This window comes from Natator depressus, chromosome 2 (assembly GCF_965152275.1).
Source record: "Natator depressus isolate rNatDep1 chromosome 2, rNatDep2.hap1, whole genome shotgun sequence".
Classification (NCBI taxonomy): Eukaryota; Metazoa; Chordata; order Testudines; family Cheloniidae; genus Natator; species Natator depressus.
This window is the reverse complement of record NC_134235.1, coordinates 154,793,727-154,814,606: the sequence shown is the minus strand read 5'-3', so window position 1 is coordinate 154,814,606 and position 20,880 is coordinate 154,793,727. Positions and strand designations below refer to the sequence as shown.

At 40.0% G+C, this 20,880-nt stretch overlaps 2 protein-coding genes across 15 annotated transcripts in view; both read left to right on the top strand.

The window, feature by feature from the left end:
- Positions 1 to 6,679, top strand: part of LOC141981885 (uncharacterized) — a 64,988-nt gene extending 58,309 nt beyond the window's left edge. Inside the window, exon 3 of the mRNA XM_074943513.1 lies at positions 6,313 to 6,679. Coding sequence (XP_074799614.1) covers positions 6,313 to 6,679 — 367 coding nt within the window. The remainder of the gene's footprint in view (positions 1 to 6,312) is intronic.
- LOC141982806 (poly(rC)-binding protein 3-like) overlaps positions 6,562 to 20,880 on the top strand; it is a 714,223-nt gene continuing 699,904 nt past the window's right edge. For 13 of the 14 annotated variants that reach the window (XM_074945190.1, XM_074945191.1, XM_074945192.1 and 10 more), the window contains exon 1: positions 6,562 to 7,077. The gene's annotated coding sequence lies outside the window, so the exon portion shown is untranslated. Of the gene's footprint in view, positions 7,078 to 15,165; positions 15,216 to 20,880 lie in introns of those variants that run through there. The other variant, XM_074945178.1, reaches the window with a different exon arrangement.

Genomic DNA, 20,880 nt, shown 5'->3' with positions numbered 1-20,880 from the left:
ACGATTGAAAAAAATGGGTTTGTTTAGTCTGGAGAAGAGAAGACTGACAGGGGACATGATAACAGTTTTCAAGTACATAAAAGGTTGTTACAAGGAGGAGGGAAAAAAATCATTCTTCTTAACCTCTGAGGATAGGACAAGAAGCAATGGGCTTAAATTGCAGCAAGGGAAGTTTAGGTTGGACATTAGGAAAAACTTCCTGTCAGAGTGGTTAAGCACTGGAATAAATTGCCTAGGGAGGTGGTGGAATCGCCATCATTTGGGATTTTAAGAGCAGGTTGGAGAAACACCTGTGAGGGATGGTCTAAATAATACTTAGTCCTGCCTTAAGTGCAGGAGACTGGACTAGATGACCTCTAGAGGTCCCTTCTAGTTCAATGATTCTATGATTATATGATAGAAACAATTACACCTCCTTCCTTAATATATTAAAAATCTAGGAACAAAAACTTTGCTTAAAAGGGCTTAAGGTTAGTTAAGTGCGATGTCCCTCCAACATAATCCCTTAAAAGCAAGGCAATGCCTAGTGAGGGGACACTCCTTAACTAAACTCCAGTGCCCATGCAACATGTTTTTGCTGATGGTTAAACTCCACATTTTCATGAGGAACTTCCTTGGCTTAGAGTAGCTCCTGCAGAGTGAGTCTGTAGCCACTTCCTGGCCTGTGGAAGAAGGATTCCCCTCCCAGCTCCCTCATGCTTCTGCCCACTACCCAGACTGACTGCTCCACCTGGGCACTGAGCAAAGGGTTTGCCTGCCACTGTGCACCCTAGTGTGCTTACTGCTATATTAATTCAAATTTTTCTGTAGTTAGTGCCCAGAGCAATATTGCTTCCAAGTCCATCACAATGTTTATAATTTTACTGAAAAAAGAGCATTGGATATATTTAGCGAGATATTTAAAATTCTTATCAGTTGCATCAACCTGAAATAAAATAGCAACCACATTTCATCCAGCTTCATTTGTTATTGATTGTTTAACATTTTAAAGACATGTAGGCTAATATAACTTAAACATTTTGAAAGAAGTCTCTGTTAACAAATGTACAGAGCAAATAATAAAAATCTTAATATTACTGTTAAATGCATGATTTCACTTTACTTTTGTTTGAGATTTTCTTAATTACAAAAACAGTATGTTTCTATTGCATGTTTCCCAGATACTATTTTGGAATTCTAACAAAGCTTATTTCACAAAGCCAGCAAAGCACTGCCATTTAAAGGCTCATATTTTATAATACGAGGGGAAAAAACCAAGAACACACACACCTGTGCGCGCACGCACGCACACACACAAGAAAATAGTGTTACAGTATTTTTAAAAGGTAAAAATATTCTGTGCTGAAGAATTCTCAAGTGCAGTTTGCAATTATAGGGTCATTTCTTAAATGGCTTGGGGTGAAGAAATAGATGTTTGTGACTGCAAGAGACTTCACCAGCCTCCTGAATGTATTGACATGTTATTTATTATTTTGGCATCATCCCGATATTGGAGAGCCTTCATCATATTTGTGTCAATGCTGCATGACGAGGGCTGGTGCCCTGACGTGTAGAGTTTAGTTCTCATGAATGTCCATAATCAGTATAATTGTGTGTCAACTTTCATTATCCCTGGGCATGACCCAGAGGTTTTCACAGTACCAGATGGACTGCACAAATACCCGAACGGCGAGGTTAGTGTATTTGTGCGCATCTATCATATATGGGTGGGCTCATTTAATATATTTCAATTAGTCTGAGATAATATTCCCATTAGAGAGATCTACCTATGGGCAAGGACATTAACATGCTAACCTATGTCAACAACAAAACAGCATTACCACCTACTTCCACAGAGACAGAGAGACTGTCTGCATGTTCTTTCAGACACCATCAGACCTCAATATCATGTCCATTCAATGGACACTATATAATACAGAATGCATCTTTTGATTTCATCGTTATCCAGCAATTTCTTATCTGGTAGGAGTCTCAGATTCATGTCACCCTGATTGCAATGTGGTCTCATGGGAATGACATTGAGGGGAAGCTGAGAAGTGATTCAACTGACATCCTCACTTTGGGTTGGAGGAGAGGAGCAAGTTTTTCTTTCATTGACTCAGCGTGTATCTACATTTAAAACGCTACAGTGGCTTAGCTGTTCTGCTGCAGCACTGCTGTAGCACTTCAGTGTAGACACTACCTACATTGACAGAAGGGATTCTCCCATCGGCATACTTAATCCCCCTCCCGATGAGGCGGTAGCTAGATCGACGGAAGAATTCTTCCATGAACCTAAACTGTCTACACTTGGGTTTAGATCGGCTTAACTTTGCTGCTCAGGGGTGTGGATTTTTTCTGACTTAATTTTCTAGTGTAGACCAGGCCTCAGGAAAATAAAAGGAGTCTCCTGGGCTGAAGTTTGCACCTCTGAACCCCACATTGGAGAGAAGGGAGCCCCTTTTCAATCTAGAAGCTTCTCTTTAGTGACTGACCCCACTCACACATACCATTTGGACAGCTGGGGTTTAGGAGTTCCAATAAGCCTCTGCACTAGAGACAGGAGCCCTTCTTTAACAATGGAGATGGAAGAGTGCACTACAGCTTCCTGTTCTCAAAACTCCGGGCTTTATTTCTTTATTTCTGCATCCGATGAAGTGAGCTGTAGCTCACAAAAGCTTATGCTCAAATAAATTTCTTAGTCTCTAAGGTGCCACAAGTACTCTTCTTTCTTTCTTTCTTTCTTTCTTTCTTTCTTTCTTTCTTTCTTTCTTTCTTTCTTTCTTTCTTTCTTTCTTTCCTTGGATTTATAAAAGAAGACACCCAGATAAGGGAACATCTGTCAAGGCTTCAGGGGGAACACGCATGTAAGTTACTCCAGTTCTGGAACAGTTCTAAAGTAATTCCCACAGACCGTTCAGCACCAGCAGGAGGAAGAGGCCTGCAGAGAAGATAGGATGTTCTGGTGCATGGGAGGCAGAGATAACTTGCCTTATTTATAGGAGTTCTTCTGCAGTTATTTTTATTTTGCCTTTCTGCAATGGACATAGCTGTCGCCTAAGTAGACAGCTTTGCTGTCAGCAGGTGTGCTCTCATGTATCCCAAAGGCTGTACGAGTATTTTCTTCTGGATAGTCTTAAATGACAATCCAAGGAAACGTTTTCCAGCATTAACTGTTTTCCCTGTAGGTACATTCAAAACAACAGAATATATTGTTTGGAGGTTGATTCTGTCTATGCCAGTTCTGATGTTCTTTCTTGCTCATGTGGATAACGTTTTCTGACTACCCTTGGATTCTGAGCAATTTGCACAATTATCTGTAATATATGTATATTGTCTTGTGTAAATGTTATGGGATTTCTACAAGGGCTCTTTTCTGATTAAAAAACCCCCTAATCTTAACCCATGTCATGAATTCCCCCCCCCACATTTAAATGTATGTGCAGACCTCAAAACTGTCTGTATCCCCGCATGCAAACTATTTGAATGTCAAGTTATCCCTGTAAATCAGAAGACAAATATGCAGACTCTGTGACACAAAAATGTGCATTTTTAAAAGTTATGCTGGCATTTACGTATTTAGTATATAGGTATGAATGAATACTACCAATTCATGTGCTTTTTACCACCCAACTATCAAACTATCCATCAAAGCTTTTCCAGAGTAGCTGAATTAAAAATAATAGATCTATACATCTTTATTGAAGTCAATGAGATTGCACAGCTGTAATTGACAGTACAAATTGGCCTAATGTTACTGGGAACTGAGTGGCTCAGGGAATTGGTATTGGTGAGAACCTTGTCTTGGGTATAGTTGGTGGACCTATTTTACAGTAAATTGGCATTTCAACATCAGTGTAATATGAATAGAAAAACATTCAAATAAAAGCACTAGGTAAATTTCAAATGGATAAATTACACATTCTAACTGATATAAATGTCCTTGAGATTTAATTTTAACTGAAGTGGAGATTTTGTTTAATTTTTAAAACTTTTTGTCCATTTATTTATTGCAGACATCAGGCAGCAGAATTTATTTCTGATATATTGGCTTTCATTTTTGTGGTTATGCATGAATTTTTATGTTTGGTTTCATAAATACCGACATAGGCCCCAATCCTGCAAACAGGCTAGTGTATACGTTTTTTTTTTTTTTTTTTAAGAATTCGGCCATACTGTGTAAGAGGATATTATTTAAAAACATCAAAATAGGAGGTGATCTTCTTTCCCGTCTCTTGTGAGAGATTGGGAGCAAGGCTAGAGAGGTAGCCTCTCCTCTCTTACTTTATTCTTACTCTTATGTGAGAGATTTGGGGATCTATTTCTTTTTCCAAATCCATTGCTTCTGGAGGTATTAGGAAGGAGCACCTTCCTCAGAGGAGGAGATGGTTTCAGATACAAGATAATGAAATTGCTTTTTGGTTCTGCATATGTCTTTGTTTTATGTTATTTGATGAATGTTTGATAAGCTTATTGCATTTACTGAATTATTGAAATACTATTGAAATTTTCTTCCTTAGATCATTTTACTTATTGAAGCATAGCCTTACACTATTCACAGATTCCACTTCTGATTGTTTCAGTGTTCCACTTCTGATTGTTTCAGTGCTGAAGTGGACCAAATACAACCCATGGATTCTACCTACATCAGCCTGCAGTTGCTCTCATCTTTTAAGGGACACTTTCAAATACAAATCCTAAATTGTAAACAAAGAACTGACTTACTAATGATAATAACACTTTGGATTGTTATAAATAAAAGATGTTTTAAAAGCCAGTTTTGTTGTCTTTACTTATGCTCTTTGATTACCTTTTGCATTTCTCTCAGTTTAGACAGTGAAAATGATTTCAGGTGAGGAATGTTTATCTATTTGAAAACATCTCTTCACTGGATTTTTTTTTTTATTCCAGAAATATGTATGGCGATGGTAGGTTTTTTAAAAGCTTGTATTCAGAACATTTCAGTCTTGGCTTTATTTTGTCAGTGGCCCACCATGATGGCATTTCTTATAAATTAATTGTTTCAAATAGCTTCTATGTGGATCAAGAAGGCACCTCAGTTGCTGGGACTTACTCTTGGGCCATGCTTCTGTATTAAAGATAAAGTTGAATGCAGTTTGCTACTATTAATGCAAATAAGTGCAGCCTTTACTCTCCTGGCATGTTGTCAATGCAATCAGTGACATTACGCAAAGTTTGGGTGCTACTGACATACAGCATATTCCTAATAAAATGTCACTTGTCAAGCCCTTGGTGTGATGCCCTGGCCTCCTTAGCTTTTCCAGAGTTCCACTTGTAAATCTGTTTACCCCAGGGATGCTGTGTATTGATTCCACATAGCAAAGAGTGTTCTGTGGTGACAGTGAGTACAAGGGGAGCTCAGATTTCAAATCAAGATGCCTTAAAGGGACATTCAGATCCCATAAATGCTAAAACTGGCACTTAGGCATATACATTTCTTCTGAAGTGTCAGGGATCACCACAGCTGGAGATGGGACATTGGACTGGGAGGACCAGGGTTCAGAGGTGGCACCAGGCATTTTCTCTCGCACATGCTTGGAGGGCTTATTCTTGCTAACATGCTCAGGGTCTCACTGATTGTCATATGTGCAGTTGGGAAGGAATTTTCCCTCAGTTGAGATTGACAGTGACCTTGGGGGTTCTTTGCCTTCCTCTGCAGTGTGTGGGCACAGGTCACTTGCCAGGATTCTCCGGGTATATCACAATCATTTCCCTACCATTGTAGTGGGCCTCATGCACTGCTGCACTGTGGTGCCTCCTGTTCTCTGCTTGTGGCACATAGTAATTTAGTCTCCTGTGGGCTATTTAGTCTAATGTTGGTTGTTGGGTTGAGTGCGCAGGTGCTGGTGGTGTTGGTGACCTGTGATATACAGGAGCTCAGACTAGATAATCTATTGGTCCCTTCTGGCCTAAAATTCGGTGACCCTACGACCTTTCCATTTCATAGGCCGAGTTGTCCTCTCACCCCCAGCAATTCAGCAGTGGCTCTATGGAAACAAGTGAAGTGACACCCTCTCAGTGCCTCCAAGCCTGAGACGTGGACACGCCAATAACCCCCACACATCTGAAACCTGGCACCACTCTCTGGCTAGGCTTTCCTGGGGTCAGCCTCCACCCCTCAAAGCAAAGCGCTGGCGTTTGGGAGGCTGTATCATCACCCTGGTAGGTCAGCCCCCAAAGCAGGGGGGACAAGCCTTTCTCCTGTGCAAGAGCGGGCGGGCCGGCTGCCTGAGCCTGAAACCAACTACGTGAAGAAGAGACTGGGACCCCCTCAGGTCCCCCTCCTCATTCCATCACCCCTTCTCTCCCCAGGCCCCTTAGATCCCTTCCCTTACCGCCCAGCCCCAGCCCCAGCCCCCTCTGCCTGCCAGCCAGGGCCCGGGACCGCACCTCCACCCCGGCGGGGCAGGGCAACGCCCCCTCCCGCTGGTGCATCGCGGCCCGCCTGGGCGAGGGGCCAGGGCTGCCAGCGAAGCTCGGCCAGCTCAGCAGCGGCGGCGGCGCAGCCTGGGGAAGGAGCCAGCGAGCGCGCCTGAGCGCGGGAGCGCGGGCGCGGGAGGGGGGCAGGCGAGAGCGGCGGCAGGAGGAGCAGCAGCCGGGCTGCAAAGCCACAGCGAGCTGCGGGAGCCCGGCGAGCGCAGCGGCAGCGGCGGCAGCAGCAGCAGCAGCAGGGATATAAGCCACCGCGAGCCGCCTTAACGCCGCCCCGCAGAGCCGCCCGCCCGCCCGGGAAATACACCCAGGAGCAGCCACCCAGCGAGAGGCGCTGGGAAAGCAACAAGCAAGCGCCCACCTCGTCGGGAGCCTTCCCCCCAGCACCGACGCTCGAGCTCGATTTGGCATCTGATTGTTTTTTTTCTCTTGGCACCCCTCCTCCCCCTTGGGGGTTCTCCCTTTTCCTGCCAGACTGACTCGCACCCTCTCGATAATTTATCCCCCCTTCGTTTTTTTTCTACTCTTCTCCCTGCTTCCAAACCCTGTGTCTGTGTGTTTTAATAACATCACAACCTCTGCTTAAAACAAACCAACCAACCAAAACCCTTCCTCCTCTGACCCCATCCAACACCCCTTGTTAAGGTGAGTTGTGTCTTTTCATCACTTTTCCCCCTTGTGTGTTATTGCCTCCACCCCCCACCCGGGCAGCTTTAGGGAGAAGGGCGGGTGGATTTCAGGGGGATCCCAGCATGTTTGCAACGCCTTTATTTTCCCTTCTGCAGCCTCAGCATCATTCCGCCCTGTTCCTTTATCCCAGGGATGTAGCCGGCTGATGAAAGTGGGGAGCTACTCTTCTTTTGCCCTGCATGCTTGGGAGCAACTGCAACAGCAGCAGCACAAAGCTTCCCCTCTCGCCCCCCCCCCTTCTGTTTGTTTGTTTCTTTCTTTCTTTTTGCTTGGTTTCTGGTTTTGAGCAATTCTCAGGGGACTTGCAAAGAATTGCATGTGAGGTGAGGGAGAGCGAGCGTATGTGTGTGCTGGGAGGGTGCATTTGTACTTGTGTTTATGGGATGAGCGATACAGCTTCCAAACAGCCACGGTATACAGGGAGAGGGGGACAGCAGAGATTGTTGATGGAGATATTGATCAGGGCTGCAGGAAGGCTGCACAGCTCTTGAGGTGTTCGCTCCTTGTGCTCCAGGACACCTCCTCTTAAATCATAACTGGCACCTTAATAGTGATGGCTCCCACTCTTCGGCTGGCGTCTCAGTGGAGTAGTGAAGAGAGGAAAAACTTTAGTGCTACCTTATTGTTAGTGTTTTGTTCTAGCGGTGTAAAATTTTAATCCTGCAGGGATGAATGGTGAAAATAGGACTGCAATCCAGAACAAACGGATCGTTGGATGTCACATGCTCGTTTTCAGTAACAAAACAGATACAGAGCGTTATTACTTTTGTCAGCTCTTAGAAGTATTGCAGCCAGGTTTACTTTCCAATTACGAAGTTGTATTAGACTGTTTTCTTCAGCTGTTCAGCTGACTGTTCCTATAAGAGCATTGAAAACAGACACTTATTTCTGCAGTAAAATAGCCTATCTTAAATGTCTTGGGAAACGACTTTTTTTTTTTGTTCCGGTTGTTGGTTTTTGTTTTGGGGTTTATTTTTTTTTTTAGTGGCTATCAAGTAACATATCTGTCCCAAGGAATTTTTACAGTTTTTGTGTGCCTTCAGCTATTTTACCTAGGTGTTTGAATTGGAGTAGTGTAGACTTTAGCTGCATTTTGATAAGATGTTAAATCATAACTTGCAGAGATGCTATCTGTAAGGTGCCATTCAAAACAAAGCAAAATAACAACCCCCTAGCTCTTCTCCATAGACTTTTCACAGTGGTATTTGTATCAAAAATAGCATGCTGTTTCCTTAAAGAACTGGTAACATTTAAAAAAAAAACAAACAGGACATATCATGATAAACAGCTTAAAGTATTCATAGTTCAAATAGTGTTATATTAAATTTTCTGATGTGTAAAACTATGAATTTGCATAGAAGATCAAATAGGTGTACTTTACATTAAAATGCATTTTGTTTGGACATTTTAAAAACATATTGAATCATTTTTGCATCTCAAAGTTTAGACGTGAACTAAAAAGATTGCTACTACCTGTAGTTAGATGCCTTCATAGTATGGATTTTTATAATGAGTGCAATACTTCTTGTTTTGATGGCAGTAGAATACATTTATAGTACCTGTCTAGTACATGTAATTTTAAAATAACCTATCTTTCCACATGCTATATATGGATGATGTTCAGCAAAAATGATCAGTCATGGAAGTATTTTTGTTATGCTAATAAGAAGACATCTTTGATCATTTCTTTTTCTTGTTAGCCTAATTAAAATCTTTTACACAAGTTTGCTTTGGGGTTTTCGGCCACAAATGTCAAGTTGTAGTGAAGAGAGTGTATGGCTGTATCTTTGGTTGATTGTGTCATTCTTAATGTCCATGACAGCGTGGGGAAAAGTAAAATACTTAAGTGCTTTGTATGGGAGGTATTCAACGGTGTGAGAAAAAGAGGAAAACCAGACAAGTGCATAAACAGTTACAAAATAAAGCACACAATATTAGAAGTATACATGGAAGCTTGTAAACAGCTCTGTTGCTAAACTCTGATTACTGTTTAAACACAGTATTTATGGTGAATCTCTATTCAATATCATGCTAGTTTTAGTTTTGTAGATTTTGTGTTGTTAAAATCACATATGGCCCAGGGTACTTGCTCCTTTGCTATAAAAGCCCTGCCTAATGGCTTGATCCTGAGAAGTCTAGAATACCTACAGCTCTCCTTGAAGTTACTGGAATTTGCAAGAGCTCAACACCTTTAAGGATCAGGCATTTTGTCTTCTCAAGAGATAGGGTTTATCCAAAAGATAAAATTGTCAAAGTCTTTAATGAATCACGTCATTCAGATTTTATGCAGTGAGATACATAATCAAGGTGTATTTGAATATGTTTGTTCTATCACAAGAAAACTAGTGTGTCACTGGACATGAAATTTTAGTATTGTTAATCTCAGACGTTTTTAAATTCTGCAGTCATTTGTAAAATAGAAAGTGTTCACTAGTTAAATCTATTTTGTATATTGCTGTAGTTAGTTCATTATTACTATGGGCAAGGCATTTAAGAAAAAATATATAATTTAATGTATGAAAATGCAGAGGAAGGACTGAGTTAATGTGTCTCCATATCATAACAGACTTGAAAAAGAGTGATGTCTTTAGTTGTATATGGAAACCATTTTTTTACCAACTGAGTTTGGATGTAGAGTCCATCCATTTGGCTGCCACTTTTTAAAACCTAAGAAGTAGAGTTAATTTAGGGCCCGATCCTGCTCCCATTGAAGTTTTTCCCATTGACTGCAATGGTAGCAGGCTTAGGCTCTCACAAATTGTTCAGTGAAGTGGTACCTTATGATGAAGCTTTCTTTTAATTTATTGTTTGAGGATTGGGTAAAGCGTGGATTTATTTACCTATCAAGTTTTTTGTTACTGGTAAAACATGCCCATTAAAATCCTAAACTACTGTTAAGTGAACTAATAGGAATAGTTATGGAGTTTAGAAGTCTGGCTAACTTTGTAGGACTTGTTGTTACAAAATTAAGGTGGGGTTGTTCTCTGTTGTCATCTAACTAAAATGATTTTCTTGTAATTTTTGTGCGTCATTGTTTTTCTGCAGGTTCTATCTGAAGTTGTATTTAGACCTTCTATTCTTTAACGTATTTCCATTACTGAAGAACATGAATGTTCTATTTGTATCTTAAACTACAGCTACTTTTGTCAGTTTCAGTAGACTTTAATACAATACTTGGTTCTTCCTTACGGGGAAAATTTGTCATAACATTTAAACTTTTTTAAAAAGAAAATTATATTAATTGTGTACTCCCTTGTGTTTTTTGCATTGGAAATTAGCAAAGTTTTTGTGTTGGAGCCATGCAGTTTATAATTAGAATAAAATGTTTCAAAATAGTAGTGTGATACATACGAAAACCGCTTAACACATTTTCCCCTACAGTATCACACTTTGTAGCTAGTTTAGAATGGTAATATATGTATGTCTCACTCTGAACGCACACTTGTAATTTAAAAAAAAAGATGTTAAAATGCATCAGATTATTTTATACAAAATTGTCAGTTTACTTCTTAAAATTTTGTCTATTAGGAATAATATTTTAGTAATAAATGACATTTTTCTGCCATATATGCTTACACAAAGAGGATAATGAGTGCTTAGCTTCAGGGAATTGTATGTAGCCCTGTTGAAATATCAAGCCCTGAACTGGGCTACATGTAGTTAGATTCCCAGTGCTGTGGGTGAACTTGAGTGAATGGCAATAGTGACAAGTTTATGTACCTAGACATCAGTGAAAGGGACTGACTGCCTCTTGGGGAAAACAACATATCAGAGGAAGGGTGTTTGAGCAACATTATGCTGTAGGGCTAAAAACACCAAGTGATTGTCTCACGTTCAACATTATTGAGGGTCCTGTGTTTCAAAGACAGTGTTCATAATGATCTGTTTAGTTCTTCTTTGGATTATAATAGATCTGGAGATTTAAAAAGGAGTTCATAGTAGTACCAAACAGCTTCTCTATTGGGAAGCTTATATAGGTGGTCTGTGGAAAAATAATTGGTTATATTATTATTAATATACCTATCTGACACTTTTTAAATTACTTACATATTCAATACATTTATATACAGCTTATATCTCCTGTTCACTTATGTAGGTTTGAGTTGGCACAGTTTATGGGGGGCGTATGCAGGGCGGGAGGGAAGCAGAAGAAACATTAGCATTAAATTTTCAAAATATTAGAATGAAGCCAAAAGAGCCAAAGACATTAATAACTACAGAGCCAGTGGTAAACTGGATTGTAAAGTGTATGAGATTTCAAACAATTTAAACCTTTTTGACAGTAGACAAACATTTACAGTGAAGAAACCTGAATTCATAGTGAATACACTTTCTTTCCATAGGAGATTTTAAATAAATATATATTAAATATATAATACCGCAGTAATGCCTTGAGTTGCTCGCATAGTATGTGGAGATATTAATCTTTGACCATTCATGTAAGTACTAAAAATTATTTAAATACTGTGATCAAATGGAAAAATATATATTTGATAAATGTCGTATTGCCTGCAAGTGTAAGATAAACTCTGGTTTTTGTTTTTTCATACCAAACCTCATTTAATTGCTCTTTCTAGTTTCACTAAAGAAGAAGAATAAAACATACATATCTTATTTTGTTAATTTTGGCTGTGTTTTTTCTTTATGTTCCTCTAAATAAAATGTTTAATTACTTTATAATGAAACTTTTTAATAGGCAATTGATTTATGATGAAAACTCAGCCCTTTTGACAGTTGTTTCTAAAATTCAAATGGTAGTATTTTACTTTATGTAAATACTTTCTTCAGTCACATGCCTCGTACAGATAATATTCAACATCCTTTCGATCTCAGTGAGACTTTACATGCAGGTGTATATGCTATTATAATTAGTTACCTGGAGCTCCAGCAATGATGCTTTTTGTTTGCATTTATCATGTAAACATTTTAAGCAAATAAGAGAAGTTGAATTATGTAAACTCCCATAAAATTAAGTAACCTGTCAATGCCTGGTTCCCTTATCATTCATACCATTTGCCAGGAGTCTTTTCATATGGGCTCAGATCAGCATAAAATACATCTACATCCAGCCTTAGCAATCAGATCGCAATATTCTCGGTTCCCAATGGCTGCTCCAGGAGTCTAGAGAGTGCTACATCCAGCATTCAGTGGCCACAGGAGGCTGAAGAGAGGGAGAGAAGAGGAAAACTAATAGGGTCTGAGTTGGCCTGTGAAGATCTTATGGGGAAAAAAATCTACCTTCATAATGCAAAAGCCAGTGTCTGGCCATGGAAGCTATGTATTTTGGCCTGAAGAGTATTTATTACTTTATATCACGTAAAATCCCAACTGCCTAGTGGTGACAAAGAATCCTAGTACAAAAATTATTTAATCTTATATGTGCTATAATGTGAGTAGAAAAGAAGAAGGGTACACCTGTATAAGTTACATTTAGATTGCTGTATATGGGATATGAATGGTTTTCTGTCCTGGTATAATAACAACAGTGTATTAGTCCATTTCATTTGCTTGCCTTTTGAAAATGCAAATAAATTTTAAGGAAACAGCAAAAACTAGGACATTCAGAGTTAAGTCTGATGCACCATTCCTAAACTCCTCCATGAAAGAGGTGTGGGCTGATCACAGACCTGGGAGTTCTGTGGTATTGGGCAAAGTTTTTGTACGCTGCATTCTGTATCTGTGAAATGGGACAGTACCATTGGTTGGGACTGAATTCTGCACCTCTTATTCACATGAGTAGTCCCATTGACTTCAGTGGGTCTACTTGTCTGAGAGAGGGATTCAGGATCAGGGCCTGGATTTGTGAAGTAGTTCCAATGTGAAAAATGCAAAGTATTATTATTGTTGTTATTATCGCACTGAACCATATATTACATGATATATGATCATGCCCCTGGCATTCTGCCGCATACTCGACCTAATTTTTTTGGCAACATCTCTTGATTTCTGCAGCATACGAGTGCTGAGTTCTGTAGCAGTGTGAAATACATTGAAGGCCTTTCTCAAAAACTAAAGTCTAAATAAAGAAAACCGTGATGACATTTTAAATATATCACTTGTAAATTATAACATGGATTTGGGGGTTTAGTGAGTTTATATTTTCTGAGTGTTTATTTCCATTTATGTGCATGAAAATATATCTTCCATTTATTCTCTCTCTTTTGTGTTCTTATGCATATTTTCACTAAAGCCATAAAAATACTGGGTAAATCCGGAAGCAGATACTCACTACTTTACAGCATTTTCCGTCTTCAGAGATGTTACAGGCATTAACTAATTAGCCATCACAACAATCCTTTGGGTTTTGTGACAGAGAGACAAAATACTGAACAACAGCAGCAGTAAAATGAGAGAGACTAGGGCAGATGATTTATTTTCTCTCCATTTTCTCCCCATAGTGATTTCTTAGGGATGATGACAGTAGAGTAGAGAATTTCCATGTGGATTTGGAAGCTTCCACTTCATCGGGTTAGTTTACTTAAGACTCCTTACTCTTTCTGTGTGGGGAGCACTGTTTTGATTGTCACTTTGTGGGGGAGTGATTGGCGTGATTCCCTTGCCTGCAGTCTAAGAGAGCCTGCAAAGGAAACAATTTTGTGATTCCATGACCATAGGTGAAGTCCACAGTGCCATATGTATAAGATCACCCACTTTTCTGAGATCTCCCTAATGCACATTAGAAAGGCACAATGGGGTTATATCTTCAGGACCAAATTTTTCAAGCCACTTCTAAACTTGTGCATGTAGTTTTGGTGTACAGTCATTTGCAACCCTCAACCTGCTTTCTATTGTATGAGCACTTATATATTCAAATTGGATAGTTAGACTAGTTGTTAGTAAATCAAATGGAACTGGGGGAAGGATTTGTCAAAATAGGGGGGAAAGCATCTTTGCAAATGTAAGGAAGGAAGCAAGTACAGATGATTAAAGATAGGTAAGAGGGATTGAATGAGAGTGAGGGAGAAGGGGAACCCAAGATAGATTGAGATGTTAGAGGCAGAAATACAAGGGTAGCCTCAGAGTCGGAGGCTGGCATGAAGAAGGAGAGAGTGGAACTAGCGGGAGGAAGAAGAGGAGAGGGAGACAAGGCAAAATGGTTCCTGCTGGATTAGAGTTAATTTTGTTGTTTAAAATATTGGCAAGATTCTGGTTCAGAAACATACAGCGAAGGAGTGAGTTGGGAAAAGAAGGTGAATTCAGTAAGGTGAAATTGAGGAAGAGTTACATGATACAGGTTTTATAACAAGCAATGTTTAAAATATTATCTACAAATAAAATATTTTAAAAGAATGTTATTGAGGCTACAAAGGCAAGCACTCAAACGTTAGGAAATGTCAATATTTAGGTAGCTCATGCAACCTTAATTCAGCCCCCTTGTGCATATGCATTATGATACAGTCTTTAATTACAAGATTACCTAAAAATTTTTTCCACAGGATCCTTGCAATAGACACAGGGTTCTAAAGGTTCTAGGAAAACACTATCTCTTACAGCCAGATGCTCAATGTCTCATGACATTTGTAGAGGAGAGCAGGGCCTGCCACTGTCAGCTTACTTTGCCTTATTGGATCATGAATAACAAAGCACTGTGCTCAGCAATCCTACTGGTAGCTCAGCGCTTCTCTCTCACAACCTTCATCCATGTCTCTGCAGGGCTGAGCCTTACTGCGTTTCATAGTGATTTGTGCTGTTTTTAAAAGCAAACATTTAGGATCCCAAAATAAAACGTCTCTCTCTTTAACTTCTTGCCTCATAATGGTATTTACAGTTTATTATATGCGCATACATATATTAACTTTTAACAGTGAAGATACCATATATTTCAAGATCTAATATATACAGTAAAAATGCAAGTAAAATGTCTTGGGGGACAAAGATTTAAAATATTTAAAAGTTAAAAGATTTAAAAGTTCCAGAGAGAGATCTTCACAGTGGTCTTGACTTTTATGCTTTTTATATTTGCTAGGGGAGATTCATGCTGCGCACATACAGGCATGCCACAAATAAAAAAAGTGGAAACAGAACAGCTGTGTTTTCCCAGAACAGGAAGGAATAAGCTGCTGGGAGACCCCATAGGGCTTGTCTAGACTAAGGTAAAAGATGTATTTTTAAAACATGTTAACTGACATGATTACATAAAATATTTTCAAACTCTAATGTAGACTTGACAAGTTGTATGTTAGCTGATAAACCTGGTCTTCACCTTCACCAGTTAACACATTTTAGGGATTTTAGAGCTTTGAGCTAACATCTTGTAAAAATACACATCTTTTTCTCCGATTTAGACATACTCGCAGAGGGTTGTGTCCTCCTTGCATGATGTTAGAGCACTGCTCTTGTGGGGGACTCCTGTGTTGCTATGGGGGGTGGTTTAGTATTAGGGGGAGGTAGAATTAGATGCTGAGGAGCTCTGCTCCTGTACCTGCTTCATGGCATGTGGGAGGAGATTCCATATGTCAGTCCTAACTCCCATGGAGTTCCCCTGTACAAGGCCCTTTACTCAGGTCTGTCTTTGGGGACAGGATTTTCACTCAGGCACATAACAGCATTCTACAGAAAAAAGTGTTAAGTTCTCTAGTGTTTATGAAGACAAATTTTTGCTTAGATTATCTTTAGTTCCTGATATATAATAATCCTATGTATTTCTGATATTCTTAGCAAGATGGAGATAATCTTTGTGTATAGTTTGAATCAATTTTGTTTCTGCACTGGATTTAAATTTTAATTGGTGGAAGCTGGTGCTTTAATATTTAATATATAAACAGTTCAAAGATTCCAAACGTAAGTATAAAAATGGCCAGTTAACTATCTAACCCTGAGCAAAATAACTTCCCATACAACTGTAATCAAGTTTGGAAGCCTTTAAATTGATCTTAGAATTTGCTATATTAAGGTCTCAATTTTGGAGTTATTTACTAACTTAAAATATGTTGGGTTTTTTTAAGTATCATCAGTATAAGTAAAAAATAAAACAAAAAACCTTTTTATGTTGCAGCAATTTAATTGAATTTGCATTATTTTGAAAAATGAAGGTAACTAGTACATAATATTCTCAACCTGCTTTTGTATTTTTTAAAAGAAGCTCACAGTCAAGTCACACTATTGAGGCTTTTACATTGATTGAAAATATTTCTTGCATAGGTGCAATCACACATACTTTAAAGTGATTGCACCTATGCAAGAAATATTTTAACCATAGGTTAATGCATAGGTGCTGGAACTGGGGGATGCTGCTGCATCCCCTGGCTTGAAGTGGTTTCCGTCATATACAGTACAGGGTTTACAGTTTGGTTCAATGGCTCTCATCACTCCCACTATAAAAATTGTTCTAGCACCCCTGGTTTCATGAGGATGGTGATTAGGTTGATGTGACTTTTGGTGCCTTGATCAGGTTCAAGAATCTATAAACCAAAAAAGAATGATATGTTAAACAATACTGCATTATGCAGGTAAATTATGTGATACAGCATGGCCAGAGGGCAGCAGGAGAGTGGTTTTTTTTTTTGAGCAAAAAAGGTGTTTTTATTTGCATAACACACTTACAAAGTAAAAACAGCAGCATATGCAATGTGTGACACAGCAACCAATCACAATTGTTTTCTCATTAGCTTCAGGGGAGGGAAGTGTTCAAGCTTGCTTGGGCCCAGGACGGGGAGGCTTCCTCGACTCTCGTGGTCTTCCACCCTTCCGAGTTACCTGGTGGCCCAGAGTGAGGGGGCTTCATCGACTCTCAAGGTCTGCCACCCCCTCGAGTTACCTGGCACCACGCCCAAGTGTCACCAACAATTCCCTCCTCCGAAAGCACCCAACAAGAGGGGCAGGCTGTGGGGTGGACAATCTGGGGGGGGGGGGCACGTGCACCCACGTGTGAAAGGACCCCTCTAAGGTGGTGGTGTCCGCAGCAGCAATGGCTGGGGCTGGGGTCCCTTACTCTCTCCCCCAATCAAAGGGTCAAACAAAGGGAACCGGACGGGAACACCGAGCAGAGAACCTCAGACAGCACCCCCCGCTCCTTAAAAGCATCAAGGGAGTCGGTGGACGCCGCCCAGAGGAACTCAGCCCGGATACGTGAACGGACTGAGGATCGGAAAACAGCCCCACAGTCAAGCAGGAGAGTGTTAGAAGGGAGCCTTATTCCCTGTAGAGGGAAGAAAGTTTGCTATAGATTAATTAAAGCACCTGAAGCCAATTAAAGCACCTGAAGCCAGTCACCTGATAAAACCCCCTGCTTCAATCAGACAAGGGAAGGAGTTAAAGCAGAGTGGATTGGTGTTGGAGCAGAGAGCAGTTTGGAGGAGTTGAAGCAGAGTGGATTGGTGTTGGAGTAGAGAGTAGTTTTGGAGTTGTTGAAGCAGAGTGGATTGGTGTTGGAGCAGAGAGCAGTTTGGAGGGAAGCAGCGGAGAGTCTGGAGAAGTGCTGCGATGGGCTAAGATGACCAAGACCCTAGGTAAAGGGACACCTGGTTTGTGCAGAGGGAGGGCAGGAAGCCCCACAAGCTGAAGGGCAGGAGAGGGAAGTAGCTCAGGGGAAGGAACCTCTAGTTCAAGCGGTTTACTGCTATCCCTAGGGCCCCTGGGCTGGGACCCAGAGTAGAGGGCGGGCCCAGGTCCCTCCCTCTCCACTCCCCTCCTCTAGGACACTAGTGGGGCAGTTAATACCCCAGTTCAGGGGCGAGAAACAGTGTCCTGAACCCTCCCCAAGAAGAGAAAGCACGAGACCCATCAAAGTAGTGCCAGCAATTTGCCACAATTAATATTTAACGAATGTGGACTTTTATGTGTTGTACTAAAAAATCTAACATGAGAGGCATGTAAATTCTATTAATAAATAATACAAAATCTAATACTTTTCATAAAACCTGTTTGGCCTTGTAATCACAAGATAAAAAGATATACTTTTATCATGTGTTAGCTAATACGTGGTAATTGAAATGCAGTAAAATCCTATTGTGGACAAGGCAGTCGTCGTTTTAACATGTTAGTAGGTCAAGGTACAGGCTAGAGGAGAGTCTAGTGTTTACCTGGACCTGCTAACACATGTTAAAACTACAGCTGCCTTAGCCATAGTAAGATTTTACCTTGTATTAGTTGCCAAAAGTTAGCTCATATGGTAAAAATCCACCTTTTTTTCCTGGTGTGGATGCAGCCTTTGTATGAGAGAAACAGTGTACAACATTAAGGGCTCAATTCACCAGTTACATAAATGAATAAATTTACTCACATGAGTTGTCCCATTGAGTTTAATGGTAGTACTCATGTAAGCACAGTTACTTGTGTGCGCATTTGCAAGATTAAGCTCTAAGACTATAGGACCAGATCTTGTCCTGTAGACCTGGGCCTGGAGGAGATGCTTTGTAAGTCGATCCCACCCCACTCATGAAGAACAAGGAGTCGTTGACATTCTTGGCACCCCTTTCCTAGAACTCCATGAATTCAAGGTCAGTGTGGGGGGAAGAATGTGATCTGGGCAGGCTGCAGGCAGGGAACATGCATCCCTATGCTGGGGAGGATTGGGTTCTGGAAGATGCTCATTGTCCTCCATTCAGCACTGCTAAGATTCCACAGAAAAGCCAACACAGCCTGGACTTGAAGGGCACAGAGCAAGCATGGGATCTTTTACTGCAGCCCTATATGAACAAGCAGAGTGACTTTGATACAACTGAAAAAAAGTACAGATAAGAGGTCATCTGGTAGCTGGAATTTTCAGTGAGGAACTTTCAGAAAAATTACAGATAATGTCTGATCTAACTTTGGGACAGACAGTGCAGCTGGGACTAGAGCTGGTCAGAAGAAGGCTTGTCAAAAGTTGGTCCCTTTCTTTTTGTTGAAAACTTTTGAGTTTTGAAATGTTCTGACTTGTTGTAGAGCTGTCGAAAAACAGAATACACTTTTGTGAAAAATTTACTCTATTGTTTGAGGAAAAATTTTGAAATTCAATTTTTTTCAACAAGCTCTAGCTGGAACGGCAATCAGTGCATACATGGCATAGAAAATAGTTAAGGAAATTATTTAGATTTCCATTCTTTCATGGGGATTTAAACCACAATGATTAAAGTTATTTTTAAAACAATGAAAATTACCTCAATCGTGTAATCTAAAGCCTCATACTGAGCCTAATGTACATGCAGAGTCATATTTAATTCACACAGTGATGGTGTTGATGAGTGATTTAACAGTGTGATAGACTTATCTTTTAATTTTCTGACTTTAGTTAGCTCACATTAGTATTATTCAATACACCACATGCATTTTGATTTGTAACTTGCTGGTTTTTAACTTGTTTAATGTTTTGGTCTTGTGTGCCAAAAACAATTTATAAACCAGTTTGAAAGCTTCCTGAAAGGCTGCTCCGGATTGATTGGGGAAGTACAGTATGTCTTGTGATGGCAGCTTCTGAATCCCACTCCATTGACAATTCAGTTTCAGGAAGTCAGGCATTTGGTGCTCAAACAGCCTAGCACAAATTGTTTCACATGATCTGAAGACAGTGGAGTCTGTCCTGCTGGCAGCTTTCTTCCTGTTGGCCAGCAAAGAGATCAATGGGCTAAACAGTTAGGGTGGGATTTTCAAAGGGGCCTAAGATATTTGGATTCCCAGCGCCTATTGACTTTAAATAGGAGTTGGGACTCAGATCCTTGAAGGTATTTAGGCATCTAACTCCCATTAAAAGCTGGAGGATCTGGGCCTGGATCTTAACTCCCTCAGACCCCTAAGAAAAGCCCAGCTTCATCTTCTGTCTCTCTAGGTTTTTAAATGTGAATGGTTTAAACCTTCATTCAGACATACTATTGTTTTTAGTGCTCTTCGGCATGATTCTGCAAGATGCTGACTCTCCATAATTCCCATTGCTGTCAATACAAATTAAGGATACTCAGCTTGTTACAGATCTCAGCTACTTGCCGTCTGTCATTTTTTGATAATGCAATACTAATTTGACATTTTATTATAGCTTTTGCCACATTTTGGATAGTGAGATGCCTGTCTAAATAGCTTATGTAAAACGTGTTTTCTCTGCAAAATGAAAGTTTTTATTGTGAGCTAAAGATAAATTTGAAATGGGAAGGTCTGCAGGAAAGAGAATGGTGTTTCCATGTTCTACTTCCCAGGGCCTTTCGAGCGTGTCTTCTGACGCATCAAACTTTCATTGTACTTTAATTATTGATAGGAAGCATTTTCTTACTAGCGTAGCACTTATGCATAGTGAAATCACTTTTCAGGAGAAATTATTTCCAGTATTTTTTGGATTGGATTCAGTTTTGCAAATTGCTTGTTTTTATAGTGCCCCATAAATTAAAGCACGAATGATAAGCAAGATCATTATGCTGCCATGAATCACTCCAGTCCTAATGGCCTAATGCACTAAGCTTTAATTAGTAATATTGTATTTTTAAAAGGACAGTGTTGTGAAGGAAATGTGAATGTGCCCTGTTTTATATCTGGCTTTCCCAGAAGATTTTAAATGGATTCCTGTTCTTGGTATGTCTTTAAATAATTGATATGGCCACTTCAAGGCCTTAGTAGAGAAACAGATTATTGGCTGCCAGTGACAAAATTTGGTTTTGGCATAATTTAGCAGAGACATGGTACTGCCTACTGTGCTTCTCTAATTAGAAAGTTTGCCTAGGGTGCTTATATCAGAAAGAGTGGGGAAACATAGTGCTGGCACAACCTGTCATAACAGAGTGATTCCTGCAAAACCTGATTTATACAAGATTGCTTCTTTTAACCTTTTCACACTTCTTCAGGAATTTTCATGTG